The sequence below is a fragment of the Plodia interpunctella genome, chromosome 8 (genome assembly GCF_027563975.2).
Source record: "Plodia interpunctella isolate USDA-ARS_2022_Savannah chromosome 8, ilPloInte3.2, whole genome shotgun sequence".
In the NCBI taxonomy this organism is placed as follows: domain Eukaryota; kingdom Metazoa; phylum Arthropoda; class Insecta; order Lepidoptera; family Pyralidae; genus Plodia; species Plodia interpunctella.
In genome coordinates, this window is record NC_071301.1 from 5,140,558 (window position 1) to 5,163,620 (window position 23,063).

Genomic DNA, 23,063 nt, shown 5'->3' on the forward strand with positions numbered 1-23,063 from the left:
TTATCGAATTGTTTTGTATGAAAAATAAAAATTTGAAAATAACAATAATCGAAAAATGCTTATGCTATTTAATTCATGTACGTGGTCTCGTTGATACCATGGAGATATGGGATAACAAAAGGAACACGTTGTATAGTTTACAGTTGTTTCATTCAAATTTTGTATAGCCATTATTAATTTTTTAATAAAAATCTTCACCTGTTTGCCGCTAACCACTATGACTTCACATATCTCAAGAAATGTCCAGTAACATTTCGCCTCTTGTATTACACGCTACGCTCGACCGCCGCCCGCACCTCTTTCGTTCCCCTTCGTCGTCGTACCCCCGCGCCCCTTGTACTCCGCGGGCGAGGACTCATTTAGGCGGTTCTACTATAACAGCAATCGTATTAAACACGACAGTTAAGTATAGAGCCATTTATTATTATAAAATTAGTTATATGTATAACGTATAATAAAAAAATCACAAAGATGTAACAGAGAGATAAAGGTAACTTTACGTGTCATGGCCATGGACCCAATTGGCTATTAGACTTGGATTGATTTTTTTTGTTCTTTTATATTAGTAATTATTTTCACTAATCGTGACTTCAATAATTCAAGTTCCAAGAATTACTTATTGTATTTGACATTAGAAATGTTTCTGATTTGACTTGCTGGAAAGTAGCCTATTTCTTATGTTCAAGCTATTATCTAATTGTCTTCGTGATATTCATAACACTAAAAGCCACGATGAATAACTGGAAGTCAGTCAATATTGAACTATCTCTAGCTAGACAAAGAGAAAGTGTTTCTAATAGCATGTGCCACGCATTATGTGGGTTATTGTATAAACACTAGACTGAATCATACAATAATTGTTTTAAATTATATCATAATTAAATTGCATTGTATTTTATTGTTTTACCTATTAATATGTCTTGTCACTGTTGCACTTTATACATTTGAAATTGACAGAAAGAGACAAAATATTTTAGCTTAAAGTATGTTCTAAGTTTTTTATAATTAACAGGGTTAGTTTGTATTCTAAGTTGCGATTGAATTATAAACATAAATTGTGTTTTATGCTGCTATATTTTGATAGACACAAATATTTTATGGAAGTTTAATGTAGAACAAACTAACTATGCTTACTTTAACAATATTTTATAATGAATACAAATATTTTCAAGCCATCGATTTTATATGAAAAGTTAATTTGATAAAACTTAAATGTATAACTTGTCTTTTTGCATAGAACATAATTAAAACAAAAAGACAAAATTAGACCGAAAAAAGGTCGCAGTTAAAATTGCGGTTATAAAAATAGAACTCGAATTAAATGCCAAGCTAATACTGTAATTACTATACATTATTCAATCACATTATTATTCAAATATAACTGCCAATATATTCAACATTCCGATCACATTAAATTCATCACTTCATAAATGGTAAAGATAATATCAAAATTGAAAAGGCAACTCATCAGTCTGACCGAGCGTTCGCACCTAAATAAGTATCGGCGAAACATATCACACACAACCATACTCATACCAAATAGCGGACTCCTTTGAGTTGTCAGATTTCTCGTTGCGGCTGGGGGCCCTTCTGTCGTGTCTGGTGTCGTCGGGCGGAGGGTCGTCGCCCAGCGTCTGGCGAGCGCCGTCGCCGATCACTGTCGAAATGCGATTGTACACCAAGTACGTGGGGTTCTCCTTGATCGGGGTGCTCTGCGGTTTGCTGTTCAGCGTCACGTCCGGGTTGTCGTCTGCCACGTACACGGTGCGCCGCGTGCCCGCTGTGCCGAACACCGGAGAAGGTGTAGATACTAAAATAGAAAAATGTATATTTATTTGTTAACACAACATAAATACAATTTAATCACTATGGCACCTAAAACCATGTAATGATTTGTCTAGGCACTGCACATTCGCTTTAACAAAAGAATAAGAATGATACATCTAGTAAATCATTTCTGATATAGAGTAGAAGAGAGCCAAGGAGAGAATGTCTTGATCCTTACCTACTGGCAGTCCCGTGTCGCCTTCCAGCCCTTGATAGCTGTTGCGATGTGAAGATGGCACATTTTTGTGCGGTCGCCTCCTCAGTGAAGCTCTAATAAGGGCATCGTCTCCGCCGCCGCTGTGCATCGATGTGGTCGACAGTCGTCTCACGAAATTATTTTCATTCGGCTTCGAATCTAAGCTAGGTATAGATCCACTAATATCTGTATTGTCGGATTTCTTCAACAGTTTGTCGTCAAATCTTCTACTAAAACTAGAATCTGAACTATGCCTGGGGGATTCCACACTTGGATTGGAAGATCCGGGGTCCTGATCGGATATTTTGGATATCTTTTCAATATCTTGGCTGCCCGGATCAGACTCCCCGGATTCTGACCCAGCTAGTGTTAACTGTGACTTTGATCGACTTGCATCTTCTATCCTTTTGTTATTTCTAGATGGAACTTTATTTATCAAATCTGTACCCGCTTTACGCACTTTTTTAACGAAGGAAGCACCGAAGCCACGTCTTTTAGTGGTACAATTATCAAGCTTTTTATAATGTTCCATTATCTTCTCTTCTAGTTTTTCTTTCTGTCGGCACAGAGCATTTACTTTGTCGGCAAACATCTTTTCTTCTTCGTGATAATGCTGTTTGTCCTTCAATGAATGTGCTAGCAATTCATGATACTGAGTTAAAAGCTGAGATACATGATCCATCAAAGATCGCCTATCTGCATCCAAACTTTTGTTCATTTGCACAAGCATTTCACAATGTTGATTTGTCTTATTTATTTCTAACTCCATGCTCGTTATTATTTCTAACTTAGTGTTCATTTCCCCAGATATTTCAGTATTTCTCAATTTGAGTTGTGCAACTTCACTTCTAAGATTTCTATATTCTTCTTGCATATTTCGGTACTCATTTTTGAGCCTGTCACTTGCTGTAAAAAGATTCCTAAAATCGTCCTTTAATTTCGAGTGTTCAGCCCTAAGATTTGTTAAATTTCGTGATTCTATTTTCAGATTTTCTCTTTCCAGTTCAAAATCTGTTATTCTTTTTTCGCAAATTTCCAATTTTTCTTTCAATTCTCTATTTTCTAGTTTGATATCTCTAAGAGCAATTTTGACCGGTTCTCTTTCACTTAGTAACAATTCATATTCACTATTCAATTGTTCATGAAGAGTCTGTAAAGCGACCTGATCTCTCAACAAATTGTCTTGTTTATCTTTCAACACTTCTAACTGTTTTATGACTTCTTCTTTTTCTGCAGCTAATTGACTATTAGCAAGTTGTAATGTCATTTGTTGGGATATCAAAGACCCATTCTGAGAATTTAATGTGGCTACATTAACTTGTAGTTTTGCATTTTCAGCTTGACTATTCTCTAGAGATGCTTGAAGTGCTGCTAAATCGCTAGTCAACTGCTCTATTTGTGGGTTGACCAATATGTCATTAATGTCATCCAATTTCTCTTTGAGATCACAACTACATGGAACCAACTTCATCAAGTTAGCTTTAGCAGCTATTTCAGATATTAACCCTTCATGATCATTATTTGTGATAATTTTTTCTAGTAAATCTTCCACACTTACTTCCTTAGAAATTATTTCAGAAACATTGATCCCAATTTTTTCCATGCAGTTTCTTAATCTATCGAAATTAACTTTTTCAGATATTAAGTCCTTTTGTAACGTCTGTATAGTTTCTGAATCAACTTTCTTTTGTGACTTTAATTCTTGAGTTTTTTGGTCTAAATCTTGAAGTTTATGAATTGTTGTTTGGCCAATTTCAACTTCTCTGACAAGCCTTTCAATTTCTTTTTTCTTTAATTCAATCTCTGTAGTTACTTTATCAAGTGTAACATCCTTTTCTTCTATTGCTTCTCGTAACTTATTTACTTCCCTTTGCAAATTATGCGCTTCTTTTTCGCTGTACGTTAACTTAGTTTTGAGTTCTTCAGTTTGTATTATCAATGCGGTTACTTTTTCAGCTTCTGGTTTCAACATGTTTAATTCCTTCGTTCTCGCGTCTAATGTTTTTTCCAAATCATCGGCTCTTCTCTGTATCGAATCACATAGCATCTGAATTCGCTGCTTGTCTTTGGTTAAAGATTCTAAATGCTTTTCAAAGTCCTGTAGTTTATTCTTCTCCGAATCTCTATCGATGGACTGGCGATCTATGAACGCCTTTTGGCTATCCAACGAGTCTTGTAATTTTCTATTCTCTTCTAAAGCATTTTTAAAAACATCTTCCAATTCTGAATTTTGCTGCATTAATCGATTGCAATTCTCTTGTAATTGTTCACATTTCAAACTTAGTTTCTTCTTTTCTTTCTCTAATTCCAATATTTTATCACCACTTTCCAATATAGACTGTTCTCTCAAGTTATCAATGGTGGACAATAACCTCTTATTTTCTAATTCAAGTTTTAAAGCTCTTGCTTGAGCATTGCTAGTTAGCTGCTCAGATAAACTATTTTCACCGGATTCCAGGGTGCTCTCACCTTCATTGTCAGTATCCAAATTGCTGTTATTGCTCTCACTTAACACAGATTTTGTGATATATTGTAAATGATTGTTTTCTTCAATTAATTCCTGTATCTTTTGCTGATCTGCATCCCTTTCCTGAAAAACAAGTCAAAAATTTAATTGGATATTTCCACTTTTAATGTTTATATATTGGTCCGTATTAATAAAGTAAATATTACGAACCAAAGCGATATCGTTGGCTTCCCTCTTTAACTTGATCATAGCAGCCTCCAGCGTGAGACACTGATCCGCTCTCTTCCGCGCCCTCTGAAGTTGCTCCTCTAAGGCATCTCTGGTCTCCATGAGGGCTTTATTGTCCTCTCTCAGCTCTGTCACTCTGGTCTTGTAATACTCCGCGTCAGCAAGACGATCGCGATATCGTTGCATCTCTTGCTCTAATCTACAATTAAACAAAAATACTTCTTTTTAAGATACAATCCGATGAACAGGCCCGAATTAACCATATGGGGTCCTAGGCAACGCTTCCTCAGGCCACCTTTTGGAAATTTGATGATCATCATCATTTCAGCCCCTTTCTGCCTAGTACTGAACATGGCCTCCCTTCGTGTACGCCACCCACCTCTATTTAATTTTATTTATTTCTTGTCCATGTATTCTGGTATTTTATTAACTTTTCAAGAGTAGTGTATCAGAATTCAGAGGCAACAAACCATTATTTTTGTCCACTCGCGGGCAATTGCTTGCTCTGTCTAATGGTTAATCCAGTCCTAGGGATAAACTTAAAACAACTGTTACATAGATTTATAAAAGAAGTTGTAGTTACCTATCACACCTATCCGCCTTCTCCCGGAGTGCATCGACTTCGTCCCGATACGCCGAAGATTTCCTAGCCTCGTTGAACCACTCTTGGCTATCGGCGCGAAGTTTATTCAATACCAATTTTGTGTGCTCCAATTCCTCTCGACATTCTGACAGCTGTTCAGACTTTTCCTCTCTGAAAATCAAATTGAGATATCTGACAGTAGTAGTACACCCTTTGAGCGAAAATGTGAGGGCTTGATGAGGGCATATTGCCTGGATTAATTTTTCAACTCAGTAGATTACATTGATATGTAAAGCATTTTTTTTAAATAGGTAGGTAGTCGTTTTAAGTTTTATTTCGTAATCTTGCTGACCTTTATTTTTTTAAATAAAACACATTACAAAAGATCATACTTCATTATTATGAACATGGACTTTATACTTTGCTTCGAGCTTTATCAGTAAACTTGCGCAAAAGTATTTAACTTTATTACAGAAATGTAACAAACTATAACAAAATATATCTATATTTGCCTACTAAACTATATCAATGTACTAACAGTTCCTGTCTCTGTTTCCGCAGCCTCGACTTCCAGTCCGCGAGCTCCACCGCCAAATGTTGACTTTCCCCGTTATTCTGACTGACATTCTGCGTAGACCGACTCTTATTCTGCTTCTCATTTTCGCTGTCACACAGACCCTCGTTCAGAACCAGGGAAGCCCAGTTCAACAAGTAATGGTCCCGCTCTTTCGCCAGTCGACGCATGTGGTTGAACATAGTCGGCGATTGAAATAGGTCGATCGCGTCCGGTGTCAGTACTACGGTTTGCATGTCGGTTACCTGATGGGAAATAGTTCCGTTTTATCGGTGTATGGTTGAACAATCGAACTAATAACTATACGAAGTGTCTCACTATCCTCCGTTTACTCTTTTCTTTTAGTTTGTATAATTACATTCTATATTAATAAGAAAGCTAAATACATTAAATAAGAATATGTAAAAGAAAAAAAATCGGTAGGTATTTTTATATTTTTAGCTATTCCAGCAAGAGTTTTGAGACTCGCCGCAAAGTAATTTTATTTGTTTCTTTATTACGCCCGAATATTCCATGGAAATAATTGAATAGCTAATAAGACTTCCTCAACGCCCGGGACATTTTTTACTCAAAAATGCTTTTGAATCACAACTGTTAACAAATTACTAGCTATTTTCCCACTGCCTCAAATCGTAACCTTTGTAATCAGGTAAAGAGCCTAAACAAATTAGCAACGTTTCGTTGTGACGTCGCTTTGGTAAACCGTAAGATAATTATGGACCAAAAATGGTTACGACATTTTGACACCTCAATGCGGACAAGGCCATTGGACACAGCACACGGCGAGCCTTAAACATCAATGGTACATTAAGTTACGAGAAACAACAGAACGGGAGTACAAATGAGTCACCTAGGTGCATCGTTATTCGCTCCACACACAAATGATAAAACAATGGTAACCGTAAAAACCACCTTACATAGAGTTCAGATTAATTAATGTAGTTCTATGAATATATAAATAAATAGATTATTAATCGTCAAAAACTCTACCGAAGTAGAGTTTGTTGTTTGCACGCCAATTATTTCGTGAATTCAACAAGATTTAAATAATTATTTAAAATCACCAAGTAATCCCAAATATTAGAATATACAAAAATTTATTGGTTTATTAAATTAGCAAGTAAATTTTCTAGTGTCATCTATGATTTCGGCATTTTGCGACGAGTACGCATGAATTCGCGTTAAACATTACGCCACGCAACCATTGCATATCTTTACACAAAAACTTACGGTGTCGTTTTATCTTTCTAATGGTTCGCCGGTTCACACTTTTATCTGTTGTAGTACAATGCGCGTGGAAAGCTCATGAAACGGTTATTGTGGCGCCAGTGGCGTTGATAAGGTGACCATATGACTGGGGCAAAAAAATTGTGGGGCTCTAAATAAACATTCTTACATATTCACTCATACTCAGTGAATTTTATCGCTTATAATACACTATCTATTGGTAAAAGGCATGAAAATCCATGCATCAGTTTTTGAATTTATCGCGAACCGACAGACGCGACAGTGAACTTTGTTTTATAATATGTAAGGATAAGGATAGGACGCCCTGGTGGACGGCTTTGTCTAGCCCTCCGGTAGATACGCCACTGTGGCGCACATGTTGTGTATCATTCGTTAATGAGTGACGGGATAAATGAGTTAAAGCTTTCTTTCATTTCATTCATACAACTATGTAATAAACATGTGAAAAATATGATGACTATATTTAATGGTTCTTGTCTTGATAGAAGTTTAATTAGATATTTGTAAATTGTTGTGTAAAGTTTTTTTATTTTTAGACACACAAATAACAACTACCTGCAAAAATGTATATATTTCGACAATTTACATGAACAATTAAAATAACTATAACAGTTTTATTTAATAAAGATTTCAAAAGGTCGAAGCTGTATGGTATGGTGGGCTTATTGATAACAGTAAAATAAATAAACATACCTGCTTGATACATTCCACAATGTTATGCTGTAATTCCACATCCAACTCCTTAATTCGAGTTATGAAAAGCTCCTTATTTGGGCACTGAACAGCTGCTCCGAGCAGTAACAGTATCAGAAGTTTCATATTCTCTAGGCCTTCCCGGGATTCAGGAGCTTTCCCCATACAGATGCATTCTGGTACCACCAACAGGGTCATGCCCAATTCCTCTTCATATAAAGCTTTTACATTTTTTACTATAGCATCAAAGTTTTTAACTCGTCCCAATATGAGAGCTTGGTCTTCTAAACCAGCCAATTTTGTAATGTGGAAAGATGGTTCTGGGTCTATCTGGAGGTATAGTTGATGCAGAATCTCCCCATCGAAAAGGGAATGATATTCTGTGACAAGGTCTGGATTGGGTAGACATGACTTCAGCTGTAATAAAAAGGATCTTCAGTGGATTCTTAAATAATTATAAACACAATGAAATGACTGTTTGGAAAATCTATAGAATGTATATGAAATAATAGAAACAAAAAGCCTTACAAAGGATCTAAAATAAAAAAAATAGTTTACTACATACATCAAGCTGCTGAAAAGCATGTATAGTACTTATAACATTCACAAAGTTTTTTTAACAAGTAAATTACTTCTTCTGACTAGATTAATTTAATAAACAAAATAAATATGTTTTCTAGAATTTCTAGTAACTAAACAGCCCATAAACAGTTTGATTTATCATCTAGTAAATGGTATTTGAAGCAGATATAATATTAACTATGTTTTATCAATATTGCTTATGTGATTATATATTTTGATGATATTTTTTTCTATATTTTTTATTATATTTTTTATAAGAGATTGAATTTTGCTTTATTGAATATAAAAGATTAATTACAATTATAAAATTAATATATTATAATAATTATTGATATAAACTATAATTAACATGTAAAGGATTTTGCAGAAAGACAAACAACCTTCTTCAATCATTGGCTATTTTTTGAATTATAACATACAATTATTTGTTGAGCAGGCCATTATCTACTCACAGTGTTCAGGGGACTTTAGGAAAAATAGCGCAAATTGACAATTATCAAAATGCAGTCCTAATGGCAGAAATGATAGAGTCACTGAAATTTTATTACATAAACAAAGGCTGGTAATTTTTTTTATACAAGCAAACTAAGTGTGGAGTAGATAATTAAAACAAACACAAACAACACAACATTTTGGATCTACTCAAGCGTATGTTTTGAAGACGTTGAATACGTCAAATTAATTGTGATTTCCTAGTCTGTACAAGTAGGTAGTAATAATAAAATCACACGTTCATTCATACGGAACGGCTCACAGACGGCTATATATTTTGTCTCACGCTTCATTCTTACTCAGAGAAGTAATAAAAACAGATGCACGGATCACTGATCACTCACCCACGAAACTAGGGGCCCACTTAAGAAGTCTTCAATTTCAGAGGCCGACGCGGCCATCCTTGCCAAATGTTAGGATGAGCGGAACCGACTTCTTGGATCCTGAACTGGGCGCATGGCATCAAATAAATGTTCAATGTCGAAACGAGTGCAGATTCTATTCAACATCTGCAAAATACAAAGAAACTGCGGAAACCGTAACCAAACCACACAACACGACTCTGAACAACTTGACACTATTTCTAGCTAGTGATGTGCCACGCCAACCGCTCGCAGCACACAGCCTTAATATTAAAATTCGATAACAAGAATTTTAATCAAGCATTTGGTAATATCTGTTGACCTTGCATTTTAGTGGTATGGTTGAAAGAAGTTTTTTAATAGGGTGCGAGTGCTACTCATATCCTACTTAAATGCGAGCTAATTTATACCTAATGCAGAGATAACTTGTTCCCGCCAATATTGGTTTTTGTCAAGACAGTTTTTTCGAAATTACCCCTTTGTTTTTGTTTTCATGGAAAATTTTTAATAACAAATATTTGAAATTAAAAGTCAGTTTTTGTTAAATGTCACATTTTTGCTATTTTGTCATTTAGGTAATTATATCTTGTAAAAGTACCTTTTGTGAATACTTTTAATGTACATCAGAATGAATTTAGAAAAGGTAATATTGCAGTTGTAGATAAACGTTGGGAGATTTTTTAATAAATAAACGTTAATTATCCTTCACTCACTCATCCCTATGTGTCAATGAACTGTCAAACTTTCAAGGTGTTGCCGTTTTGTTATTTCTTGTTTGACATGGTATTTAGAGAAAATTTAAAGGGATCAGACTTTATTTATTCTCATATTCAGTAGGCATTTATTATTAAATTATTTGTCCAATATTATTATTTCTTTGGTTGCAATAAAATATTAAATAGAGACCGTGGCAATATCAGGAACTATCATTAACAGATAAGCCACATTGTTGTTTGCAGCGACAGTAGCTAAGTCTGCGGGACTACTTTCGCGGTATGGTTGTACGGTATTATTTTACTCTTTGAGTTGCATGTGCTCGCGGTAAGCCCTATAGTAAAAATATTTTGATTTGAGGTATACCTACTACCTAGGTACGTCGAAATCACAGACCAATTAACCTGGTTACATCGAAATAAATTTTTGGTACCTAGGTACTTTTTTTTTTAATATCATGTCAGTTGTTGACTTGTTGAATGACAGTGACATAGGGAAATCGAAGTACTCTGTGAGGCAAATTGTATTTTAGAGTGTTGGTGTTTACTGGCCTACTACACCAAAGTTTTTAGATTTTTGAAGACGAAGCAAAATAATCAATAAAATATTTTTTTGTTTACTGTATAGTAAATATTAACGACTATAGCAATAAACCTAGTGACATACTACAGGAGCAGCTTCAGACGATGGCAAGCAAGAACTAAGTTCATACGAGAAAAGGAGACAAAACAATCAATATTTTTTATTTATCTGCATATGTTTTAAAGCAACTCATGAACTAGAGTAAGATTGTAGTACCTTTGTAGGACTTTGCACCAGGTGATCATCAGGAGACAAATCAGGAGAAATACAACAATCATAAACCTAGTATGATTTAGTGTTTAATCCTATTCTGATGTTAATAAAATATATAATATAATAATAATTTCTGCGTCGTCATCATCAGAACAACAATGTTCAACAAAACTTCAAATACCAAAGTAAAATTTCAAGACCAACAGCTGGATGACTATGTTCTCGAGGTAATAATTACAACAATTTCCCTGACAGTTATTGTTTGAGCTTTAGCTGCTCTACAGAATATTTAAAGTGAGAAACTATTATATTATTTTAGGAAACAATTAATTGATCTACAATGTGAGAACTTTGCTTAACTTTTAGTTTACATACATATATTATGACACTTGTTTCCTATGGGGATATGTAGAGACTAAAATCTTACATTCTTTAAGTCTGTGCTATTTTAAAAATACGTTTTTCTGTTACAGAATTCAGTTCTAAAAAGCAAGCTTCAAAGTAAAGTGGATGCTCTACTGATAATGAGCAAGGAGTTAGACAAGTGTAGCATGGAAAGAGACCGCTATAAGCTCCTTGTGGAACAGTTAAAGTGTAAAAAAATTACTGATAGCCAACCAGAAAACAATGGAGTGTACAGATTCATGCCTACTAATACTATCAGCGGGGGAGACTTGCTGACTAAAACACGCGACCATAATACTATACTTAAGTTAGAGGTAACTTCTTCTTTTAATTAATGTGATCAACTAGTAACTACAATTAACTATAATTTCTAAATGCAATGTCAACAGCTTATTTTTATCAATTTGATGTGATTTTCTCAATTCTTAATTGATTTTTAAGTTCCAGGATATTGAGATTTGATGTTTATTTATTATTCTGTGAGTCTATTCCTATTTATTCATCAACTAACTTGCTTTGCCTGATTGTTAGGAATTGTGTAAACTGTATTTTCTCTCCATACTCCTATCTCTAGTCATACATCCACCCCACAAAGCTTTTTTATGGACTAATGGCCCATCCCACATTTACTTTTGTAAATCACTACATAGTATAAAACAAAGTCAATTTCCACTGTCTGTCCCTATGTAGCTTAGATCTTTAAAACTACAGAACGGATTTTGATGCGGGTTTATTTAATAAATAGTGATACCTGAGGAAGGTTTAGTTGTATAATTTATTGAGGTTTTAGTTTTAGTAGCTAGTACATAATAAATTAATCCTTCCTCAAAAATGCAGCCATGCAGTCATTTTTGAGTTTATTGCGAGCAACGACACAATGCTGCAGAGGTCTTTATTTTATAATATCAAGGATAAGTAAATAAACTAAACCCATTCATATCTTGTGGACAAGCATTATGAAAGCTAGATAAGTTTATATTAGAGATCCCCCATGAGGCTGACATAGTCACACAAAGTGCCTTGTCAAAAATTTAGAAGAAAAAAAAACAAAAAAGAAGGATAAGTATGTAAACATATCAAAACATTTTTCAGGTGGAAATGTTGCGCAGTAAGTTAGAGGAGGCCACTGGTGATATTGTGGCTCTAAGGAAACAGTTGAAAGATACTACATTAGAGGACCTCCAGGGAAACAATAAGACATTTGCAAACCTCTCCTGTTCTAACAAAGACTACGAGCAGCTTGTGCAAGAATTGGAAAAATTCCAGAAGAAGGTACAGTTATGTTTTCTTACATCATTAAAAGAAGCATTTTTATGCTTGCTATAGTACAAGTATTATCAATTTGTTGTGAACTTCTTAGTGAATTATGCATTGCTATGCATTTAGTAGCATCAAGATGTGATTTATACTCCAAACTCCTGCAAACATGAATTTCAGTTTCAACAACTCCAGTTAGACTATCGAGCAACATTAGATGAAAAAGAAGAATTATATTCTGACCGTGACTACTACAAAAACAAAGTACAACGATTAAACCAACAGATTAGCTATATCCTGTCAAATAGAGTCAAGCCACAGTCTAATGATAATGATAGTAATGTCGACCCTCCAAAGCCAATAGTAGATATTGATGCTGTAGTCATGGAAAATAAATATCTCCATGAGAGAATCACACAGTTGCAAGTGGAAAAGGAGATTATAAAGAGGACTTTAACAAAATACAAGGTAACTTCTGTTTGTTTTCATTATGTAGTGTAGATTAATTTAATTTATGATGTATATATCTATTATAGAATATCTACATACAAATTCCATTCATTTTGTTAATAGAGAGGAAATGATAAGCAATCAGTTTGTTTCATTTCAGACACTGCTTGATAATAGACATAAAAATGATTCTTTGAATCTGAAAAAAGGATTTACTGATGTGATGACACAGAAACAATGTAAGTTTGTGATAACTGTTAGATATCTATATGAATTATTTTTGCTATATGAAGGATTGTTGCAGCTATTGTTATTAAAATTTATGCATGCACTTTTTTCAGTAAGGGAATTTTTGGATGTAAATTCAAAGACAGGAATGAAAAGAAGTTCGGCCACAGAACTAAAGTCAATATGTCTTGGATTATTTGAAGCTCTCAATGACAAATCAATAGCCTTGCAACACCAAAGGAAAACAAATCAGTATGTGTCACAATCATTATTTTGCTATGTGTTTACACTATATTATAGCTAATATAGTAATGTCAAATTATTATAAATTATCAAATTATTTTTTAATAGGTATTTTTATTTGAAAGAGTTACAAAACAGAAAGAAATTTATTCTGATCATGCATTATTTAGTTTATTATTTGGTAGAAAACGACAGGTGTTTTTTATTCGTCTTATAAAATTTCAGAATATTAGCAAACAGAATAACTGAATTGGAAAAGACGTTAGAGAGTTGGTGCAATGGACAGAAGTACATTCCAATATTCCCGTCTCAGATGTTGCTCGAAGAATTTCTTCCTGACACTGTCTCCATTAAATCTGATGAAACCAAAGAAAAAAACGTCAGATCTCAAGACAGCTCGGACAACATCAAGAGGTTCTCTGATATTGATGATGATGTGATAAAAGATAATAGTGATAATTCTTCTGGAGAAAGTAGAAGTAATTCTGATGAGAATTATCAATTTAGTGGTCTAAATGAAAACTCCATGACAGTTTTACCAGTAGAGCTTGAAGAACTAGTGAAAGAAGCTTTGGCTGAATTAAAAACTGCAAACTAAAGTTTGGGAACATTAAACATGGCTGTTGAATGCTAGAATTAATATATCATAAGTTATTACACAATCATTCCAAAGAATTTTCTAGTCTATTATATTGTCTAGTCATTGTTTATATTTGTTCAAAGATATTTTATGTAGGTGTAATTATGACATTATACAATTTGAATGAAATAAATATGTTTATGCAAAATGTTGTTTGTTCGTTATATAGTCTGGACGTCACTGTGGCCTATCCTCAGCTTTCGTGATAGCAGAAGACAAAACAAAAATATTTGACAAAAATAATTTATTAACTGATATAAAATGATATAGATTTTATATATTTCAATACCCAATTGGTATAATTACAAGCTACAATTCATATTATAAAGCTCTTAGGGGAAGTATTAAACATAATAAACTTTGGCCTCAATTAAATGATACTCATGATTTTTTACAAAATCTGATTATGGAGTATTAATAAATAAAAGAACAGAAAACAAGCATATAAATATTTACCCCTTACTATGTAATAAATAACTGTTGATTTGACTGCGCGAGTGCGGGATTGTCCCACCATAATTAAGGCCACATTTTTCTATTAGGTAACATAATTTGCACTAAAATTCTTCCAAATAATTTTCTATAACCCTAAAGCAATTTGTAAGTCTTGTTGGCTCATCAGAGATCATAGAGATTTATATATGATTTATATAAAATGCCAGGATACTATATATATAATGAAGTATAATTTATAATATTGCTAAGTACACTCAATAAGGATTATAATTTGCAAATATATCCATAAAGTTACATGAAGTATTTCAATTCGTTACTAGCGATATTATAGTCGAAGACCTAATAGTTTTATTGCTTTAATAAATAAATTTATACCTTATATACTTAGTTTAATTAGTCAATTATATGGTGAAAAGGTAAAGCTAACCTATTCTTTGCAAACAATATTAACACAAAACGTTAGTATTATTTAGAAATGTATACCACCAAAAAGGAACATGTGAACTTGTCAATATATTTTTAACATTGACAGCTATTTGGCCACGACGATGGACATAAGAGGATTGAACAATTTTACATTTTGTGGGCTAAAAATTATTTTAAAAATTATTGAACCAATGCCAAACCATATAATTACAGTGCGGTCTAAATAAATTAATAATCGTTTTCGCAACAAAGTTTCACTCTCAATATCAATCAAACATCAATTACCCACCTTAAAGATTAAACAATGTAGACCGTAATGAATCATTCTCCTTAGGTACATCTTACCATTATAACATTTTGCTTGATACAATAAAAAATTGCATTACAGTTTTTACCATAAAATTAGAAGAAAAAAGAGCATCAATTTTTTGTCTTTTTTTTCTTCTATGATGATATCCCAAAATAAGTTCCATATTCAAATATGTTCACTTGTTGTTACTCGTTTTATCCATTGGAAGCATGTCTCTGCTGCCAGGAGCAAGGTAATGTAATAGTTTCATAGGTTGTCCCTGGCGCTGTAGTGCGAGAGTGCGGCGGCGGCCTCGGAGCAGAGGTGGTGGTCGCCGCGCGCGCGCGCGGACGAGGTCGCGGACAGCAGCAGCCGCCGCAGCAGCGGCCGGTGGCTCCGCTCGGAGTACCGCTCGTAGCTCTCCAGGCCTTCCTGCAGCTTGAGGATCAGACTGTCGTAGTTCTTGCGGACCACCTCCAATATCTGCATGGGAACGGTTAATAACATCAGTTAGTCCGTTTCTTCAGAATTAAGATTTACATAAAAATTGCAGTGCTGGGATTCGCTGTATGAATTTTGGGATTAATATTCGCGGCGTCACAGCCCCGAATGTCCCAGACACCGCTATGAGAGAGCTGTAGAGTGTACAGTATGTGCAGCACCTGATGTTCGGTGGGCGTGGAGAGGCTCTGGTCCGCCAGCCAGCCGTCGATCTTGGGCGTGAAGTGCTGTATGATGGCGCGCACGTTCACCAAGCAGTTGGCCAGCCGCAGCGCTTCAGCCTTGAACTCGCCGTCGCCCGTCGAGTACCGCAACGCTGGAATTCATTTTGCAATATTACACTCTGTATTTACCTAAATAAAATAGAAAATAAGCTGCACTGTGCTTCCAACCGCTCTCCCTCCGCCCCGCGCCCGTTTTCATCGCTTTTATCATCTCGAGGTCACGCGTTATCAAAGTTCACATATTTCAATTTATATTAATTGAGACAAACAATTGTGTTTGCCAACGATTAAACCGTATGTATTAATATTTGTAGTTTCTTTTACGTGCCTTGTTGGATCGACTATGTTAATTTCAGTTCTTCATCAAAATTTTGTTTAATACTCATCAGCTGTGTGAAGCAGTATACACACACTCACCCATATAAAAGAGGTTGTCGAACACTTGATGCATCCTAATAAGCTCGTAGTACAACTGATCGTAGGAGGCGGGTGTGGGCAGGAATGTGTCGCCGAACGTAATGAACAGGTTGAATATATTCACAACCTGAAATATATAGGTAATATATTTACATTTACTTTTTTCTACTATTTGTTTCTTTGTGTATAAACTGTTAAACAAATAAATAAAATACATAGAAAATGGTCATAATTTTTAAGTGTAAAAAAAATTAGAACCAAATTGGTAAAATCGAAAAAGATTGATCATTGACTTTTTCTACTCTGTCCAAATTGTTTTCACGTAATCTAGTACCATTACATTTAAAAAAATATAAATTCATGCCGAATAGAGAACTTTTTGAAGTCGTTGGCAGTTGAAAATAATTTTGAAATCCATAATTTCCGTCAAGGTTCCCCACCTGCTGCTGGACGAGGAAGATGTTGTGCCTCCTGAGCAGCGCGGCCTCGTTGGCGACGAGGAACTTGAGCAGCGCGATGAGCGCGGCCCAGAGCGGCCGCCAGTCGCGCACGAGGCGCACGCGCGCGCGCTTCTGGTAGCTGAGCACGCGCACCAGCACGCCGCAGCACTGCTGGTACAGCGACCCGGGGAACTTCTTCAGCAGGTGGCACATCATGAACTCCACCAGCAAGTCTGCAATGTTTATTACACGCTATTATTTCACTTGCAATGTTACCATGTCTGTTTGTTCCTATGTCTATTCGAGTGAAATCTTGCAATTCGATTATAAAGCAGACATCTTCGACCGAATGTTTGGTGTACTTTCTAATCTACATGTAGTAGTATAACCACACACATATTTAGTAGTATAACCACCAGCTACAACAGCGCCATCTATATTGTAGATATCTAGATGGCGTTGTCTATATATAGTGTGATAATATTATCTTTCTAGTTTATAATAGCAAATTTATTGTAATATTTACCAATTAACGTGGAGGCTAGCGGCTGCGATGGTGGTTCTTCAGGCACTATTTTTCTATGCCTCATTGGAAGTCTATACAATTGGACCTACAACCATATAACATCACTGAAATTGTTTATTTTAAAATACGGTATATTTGTAATATGTTGTTTGAAACACATTATTTTTGAATGAAACGCAACATTTAAAGAAAAGGAAGAAAAAGTAATATTTAGTTTTTGTAGAGCTGCTGAAGAGAGAGAACTTTAAAAGTAGTTGAATGTTATTTATGTATCTTTTACGGCTAAATGTAGGATTAGCCTTTTTATCTCCTTTATATCCTTATACTTCTTTATAGAATAGGAAATTTCTTGAGAAAATTATATAAATAATTAGCTTTTGCCTGCGGCTTCGCCCGCATGAATTTCTCTGACTTTCACCAAAATGCAGTCAATTGAGGGTTGATTTGTGAAAAAAAATATTTAATGAGGTCTTTAACTACATGCATACCAAGTTTCGTCAAAATCGAACCAGCGGTTTAGCCGTGAAAGCGGAACAAAGAAAAGACTGACAGACTTTCACATTTATAATATTATTATATATTAATAAATACAAACATAGAAGCCGGTTTCTACACTTGCGAAGTCTAGATAGACGCCAATAAGTATACCTGGGTGAATTTTACGACTCTTTGAACGCGGCGTGTAGCGTTTCATTAGTGTCGCATTTTTTTTTTTAATAAATAATATTTTTTTAAAATTAAACATTTATAAAATTAACATTGTACCAGTACTATAATTCTTTATAAAATAGAATAATTACATAGATTACTGTGTATGGTACACGTTCAAAACGCTCATGAAATTCACCCACCTATGCATAAAGGATAACTGACCTTGAATGTAAGATTTTGGTCGTGCATGATGGAGTTGGCGAACTGCTCCTCCACGATGCAGGTGAGGATGATGAAGCACAGGCTGCATTTGTTGAGGCTCGCCTCGCTGCGGGTGTCCGCCATTACTATTGAACTGCACATAATATACCAACATTAATTATGCTACAAACTTTTTCATTATTATTTTTTAATAATGTATTGGTAGGATGTGATAAATATACGATCGTGCATTTTATTAATCACTATGGCTACATAGTATAAAACAAAATAGCTTTCCGCTGTCTGTCTGTCCATATGGACAGACCGACAGCGTACATATGTATGCTTAGATCTTTAAAGTATGCAATGGATTTGATGCGGGTTTAATTTAATTATGTGGTTCAAAAGGAAGGTTTACGTGTGTAATTTATTATCATTTTACCTGAGTGAAGCCGGTACAGGCCGCTAGTTATTTATAGCACAAGAAAGTTATACACTGGTACTCAGCTACTGTTATAACGAGTGTGGTAGGTACCAGTACTTTTGATCGTACCAACTCGATAAATATATATAGAAAGAAACACTTAAATATGTACTAAACTGACTTAAAGCAAATTATAAACTTGAACAAATCACGTAAAAAAAACTTTAAGCTACACACATATTGTCTCAACCTCAGGTGGGCAAAGGTTTTTTCTTGGAGGTGGTTATAGGCCTCTTGGGTGTCTAAATTTTTAATAATAAAAGGTTTGACTTACCAATATTGGAAGAATGTGACTAATAAGTTTGTAGGTTGTTCATTATCAAGTGCTTGAATCTGCGACAGATTTGGTGGGGTCTGGAAAAATTAACAATTAAATTAGACAAATATCATGAAAAAATATGAATAACCGTAAGAATTCAACATTTAGTATCATATATTAGTGCAAGAATTAGATTACGAAATCTACGGCGAATTGTTATGGATATTTATAATGTGTATTATTGAATACAAATGTGAAAATTTTATTGCAAATATTGGTATGATGATACCTTATAACCAGAAATTCTAATAGGCCTAAAACACATTTGTTACCACATAAAATGTAAAACATATTCTCAGTTATATTTTTTTATTTGATGAAAACGATATGACAATATTAAATTTATAAATCAATACCGTATAACTAATATTTTTTTCGGATATTGGATTACAAATGAAATTAATTTAGAGCAAATGTGTTGAAAAGATTATTTACCTAAATAAGCATGTTGTTTTATTATTGTTTGTTTACAACTTACATAAGTACATCAACAAATGGGATTTAATGAAGTATCTATTAAGCAATACATACAATCATTGTATACGAATATGTTTACTAACAATCTTCGTGGCGCTCAACACGCTATGTCCGCTGCTGCCGAAGTCCTAGATTCAACAAATATTTACACTTAATATTACATTCATGTGGATTTGGTTGAATGTATGGTTTAGGATATTTTTTGCAGAATTCTTGCATATAAAAACAAATACTTATTAGTACCCCACTATGATCCAAATACTTATTAGTTATTACTCTGTATCTCAATGTAGTGGCGCGGTCACGGTTTAGGTACTCCTTATGGTCCAAAGACGAGATATTGTATTAGCTAATCTTTGCAATATAACAAACGCGAAAATGGTAAAATTAAAATTTTGGGACCTTGTCATCATTATTATTTTGTAATTGTCTTATGGAAATTGTGTGCTACAAAACAAATAAATAATTTATTTTAACGTGACTACTGTATCATACTATTATTACATAATTATCAGTGTACTAAATTGTGGTGAACAAGAATTTTGAATGACCTGGTGCGGGGGCAGTGTGGCGGGCGGGGAGGGGGGCGCGGAGGAGGCGGCGGCGGACGACGAGTGCGCCAGCGTCGTCATGAAGTTGCGGTTGAGGTGCGCCGCCTCGTACAGCGACAGCAGCATGCCGCACTCGCACCCACTGGAACCATATGTAATAATATAGATAAGTTATGAAATAAGCTCTCACTAAGGGTGCCGATGACCGTGGAGCCGAAAAAGTAGGAAAGTGGATCCAGGGCTCCGACGCTCAAAGACTGCAGGAGCAATCGGGAACGATCAGATGAGAGCGAAAATTGAACAATGAAATGGTCAAATGTACAAGCATGGAAATGATGGTTGATTACATTAAAAGAAACAGAATTAATGACAACAAATTGAGTAATAAACATTTATTCCCTTACCTATTCCTTTGGCCCCGAACCACTGGTTGAGTATCATCACTGGTGAGGAAGATTCCCCCCACCATGCTGGTGAGAGATGACAGCCAGCCTCCGCCGCCACCCCCCTGCATACCTCCAAATGTTGACATCACAAAATCGTTTAATGATGTAGTTATCACTTGACCATACCTGAAAATATTTAAACATTTACGTTTGCATTTACATAAAATTTGTGAGTTTTGTATTTACACTGTTGTGTAGATAAATAAAACAAAAAAACTATGGTGTGGAGGTGTTAAAGTTAGCAAAACTTACCCATTTAAAGCCAGTTCATCATCAAGTATAGATAACTTAACAACATAAGGGTTGGCAGACTCCTGTTTCTTATAATTTACTAAACACATCAAAAGCAATACAACATCATAACCTGAAAAAGAAAAGCTCCTTTAACATTTTGTAATAAATGCACTAAATTCATAATGAACATAGGCCTCTCTCTATAAATGCAGTTGATGACCACTTGATATGGAATGCTTAAAATTTTAAGATATACTATAACATGGCATACCTTTGTTTATCCTAATAATATTTATACAATGATATTGTCATATAACATTATACAAATTCAAAACATTTTATTTAAATTGCTAATATAACATTTAGAACACTTGTTCACTAATTTTTTGGTTAATAATGGTTGATAATTTGTTGGTCACAATGTAACTACCAATTTATGAATCTGTAGCAGAATATGCAGGGGTTGGAGATATGCCACAAATCAAATTAATACCACATGAAATACATTCAGTATTCAGTTTTAATTTTCAAAAAAACATATATCTTACCATGCTGCTGTCTCTCAGTGGAAGTACACAATAACTGAACTAAGGGCTCAAACAAAGAGTTCATCATCAGATATTCAACCAGTGGATTGTCATCAATGTTATCTAAACCAGTTGCTATCACCAACAACAGTTTTAGCACCATTGACTTCAAACTATCGGGAACATCACCTAAAAATACCAATTACAAATGTTTGTACATACAAGGTAATTAACCAGTAAAACTAGAATACAAAAAGACAAGGAACATCTATAAGTTGCAAAGTTGGTATTAAAAAAATATATATAAATTTCCCTGAAAATAAAACACATACACTTTTCAAAACACAAGTATTTTATTTACATAATTCAAAAGTCTACATACTACTAATAAAGAAGTAGTTAGATATTTAACAATAACTGATTTAATGAATAATTAAAATAAAATAATGCTTCAGTAACCAAAATGTGCTTACAATTTGATCATGTATATGTCATTGAAATGGGTTGGATTTAAATGTGCTGCTCAGTCTGATATTCATTTGTTGGTGCTGGCACAACTTGATAAATAACTGATTGCTAGATTCAGTAGACTAAGTCATTTCCTCACCTGACAAAATGGTGCTGCAGTGTTCAAATAATTTCTGCATCTTCACATTTGCATTATCTGTACCAATCAATATTTCTTTGATATTCAAGTTGGGATCTTGCCCCATTCTTTGATACATTGTGACTAATACAGCACTTAATGTTTGTAGAGCATACACCAATCTAAACAATTGATTAAAAACACTTGAATTATACAAAAGGAATGAATATGGAAACTTTTTTGCAACAATGCATACACATAAGTAATGAAATTTCAGTGATAAAAATTTGAATGGAATTCTTACCTGATATGATGTTCTTGACCTAACATTTCTATACATTGTGAAACAAGAAGGTTAATACTTTCTTTCATATTTATAAGTTGCTCTGCTGATAATTTGAGAATTTCGGCTTCAAGCTGAGGGATTTTAGGTTTTAACAAAAAAAATTCATCCCAAAATGTAGGGTTATCACTTGTCAGGTCTTCACCTCTAAAGAAAGATTCATAAATCTGTACAACTTTCTCTTTAAGGTGCCTTTTAGACCCAGAACCACTTCTTTTTCGAGTAGCCATTGCGAGATAACTTCTTTAGAAATAATCCAATAATAGGTCCAAAACACCGCAAATTAACCCACTACGTAATTTATACAACTATTATAATAATATGTTTTTCCAGTTCAAATAAAATTATGAAAACTATGAATCAGTCTCATTATACATTTTTATGGAACAACAAATTTCTAGTCTATTTTTTAATATTTTTTTGGTTATTGGAAATGAAATGCATACAAAGTAAACTTGTTGGCCTGTTGTGTTGAGTTGAGCGATGCGATGGCTGCTAAGCTATTCTCTAAGCTACTAGGCTATGTTAATGGCTCAGATTTGACATTGACCGATAATTTGAAACGTCGATGTTTTCTGATTTTTTATATTTTTTTATGTGTTGGCAACAGAGATAGGGTACGTACGGAACCATGATTTAATAAGTACTTCGTCAGAGTACCTACTAATTCTATGTTGGAACGGACCCGCAGGAGCGACCCTTTCTAAATCTATGGTTGGCAATTTGAATTCAGAAATTTGTAACAAGGACTAGAGGACAAGATAAACATATGCTTTCTCCACTGAATCTCCGGCCCGCCGCCGGCCCGTCTTATAATGACAAACATTTATTGCTAAATCTATGTCGATAGTATAGGAAAAAATAATGATGTATAGCCCTACGCGTGCCCTACGCCATTCCTAAGGTTTAAATGTAAAATATGCGAGCAAGGAACTTGAACGCAAACTAGGCTCGTCGATAAACAAGACCGCGGCTTTGCAG

The 23,063-nt window shown here is 34.5% G+C and overlaps 3 protein-coding genes across 6 annotated transcripts; 1 reads left to right on the plus strand and 2 right to left on the minus strand.

The window, feature by feature from the left end:
• Nucleotides 1–366: 366 nt before the first annotated feature.
• On the minus strand, nucleotides 367–9,656 carry Girdin (girdin). 2 transcript variants are annotated; one of them, XM_053748481.1, is made up of 8 exons: nucleotides 9,575–9,656; nucleotides 9,235–9,399; nucleotides 7,817–8,233; nucleotides 5,840–6,120; nucleotides 5,302–5,472; nucleotides 4,701–4,917; nucleotides 2,006–4,613; nucleotides 367–1,810 (listed from the first exon to the last, which is right to left on the minus strand). In XM_053748481.1, the coding sequence occupies exons 2-8, from the start codon at nucleotides 9,289–9,291 to the stop codon at nucleotides 1,515–1,517; spliced, it is 4,047 nt and encodes a 1,348-aa protein (XP_053604456.1). In that variant the 5' UTR covers nucleotides 9,292–9,399; nucleotides 9,575–9,656; the 3' UTR covers nucleotides 367–1,514. The 2 variants fall into 2 exon arrangements, with proteins under 2 accessions (XP_053604456.1, XP_053604455.1); XM_053748480.1 differs by lacking the exon at nucleotides 9,575–9,656 and having other exon boundaries at nucleotides 9,235–9,506.
• Nucleotides 9,657–10,228: 572 nt separating this feature from the next.
• LOC128671887 (uncharacterized protein) lies at nucleotides 10,229–14,132 on the plus strand. Of its 2 annotated transcripts, XM_053748710.2 has the most exons (8): nucleotides 10,229–10,293; nucleotides 10,773–10,988; nucleotides 11,235–11,480; nucleotides 12,259–12,438; nucleotides 12,604–12,891; nucleotides 13,034–13,112; nucleotides 13,215–13,353; nucleotides 13,570–14,132. In XM_053748710.2, the coding sequence occupies exons 2-8, from the start codon at nucleotides 10,920–10,922 to the stop codon at nucleotides 13,940–13,942; spliced, it is 1,374 nt and encodes a 457-aa protein (XP_053604685.1). In that variant the 5' UTR covers nucleotides 10,229–10,293; nucleotides 10,773–10,919; the 3' UTR covers nucleotides 13,943–14,132. The 2 variants fall into 2 exon arrangements, with proteins under 2 accessions (XP_053604685.1, XP_053604684.1); XM_053748709.1 differs by lacking the exon at nucleotides 10,229–10,293 and having other exon boundaries at nucleotides 10,360–10,988.
• Nucleotides 14,133–14,213: 81 nt separating this feature from the next.
• LOC128671886 (uncharacterized protein) lies at nucleotides 14,214–22,612 on the minus strand. 2 transcript variants are annotated; one of them, XM_053748706.2, is made up of 14 exons: nucleotides 22,044–22,612; nucleotides 21,761–21,921; nucleotides 21,175–21,342; nucleotides 20,645–20,756; nucleotides 20,351–20,518; nucleotides 19,947–20,088; nucleotides 19,479–19,523; nucleotides 18,874–18,953; nucleotides 18,137–18,269; nucleotides 17,264–17,348; nucleotides 16,738–16,970; nucleotides 16,298–16,424; nucleotides 15,818–15,972; nucleotides 14,214–15,638 (listed from the first exon to the last, which is right to left on the minus strand). In XM_053748706.2, exons 1-14 carry the CDS (start codon nucleotides 22,310–22,312, stop codon nucleotides 15,423–15,425), a joined length of 2,094 nt encoding a protein of 697 aa, XP_053604681.1. In that variant the 5' UTR covers nucleotides 22,313–22,612; the 3' UTR covers nucleotides 14,214–15,422. The 2 variants fall into 2 exon arrangements, with proteins under 2 accessions (XP_053604681.1, XP_053604682.1); XM_053748707.2 differs by lacking the exon at nucleotides 19,479–19,523.
• Between the last annotated feature and the right edge of the window lie 451 nt (nucleotides 22,613–23,063).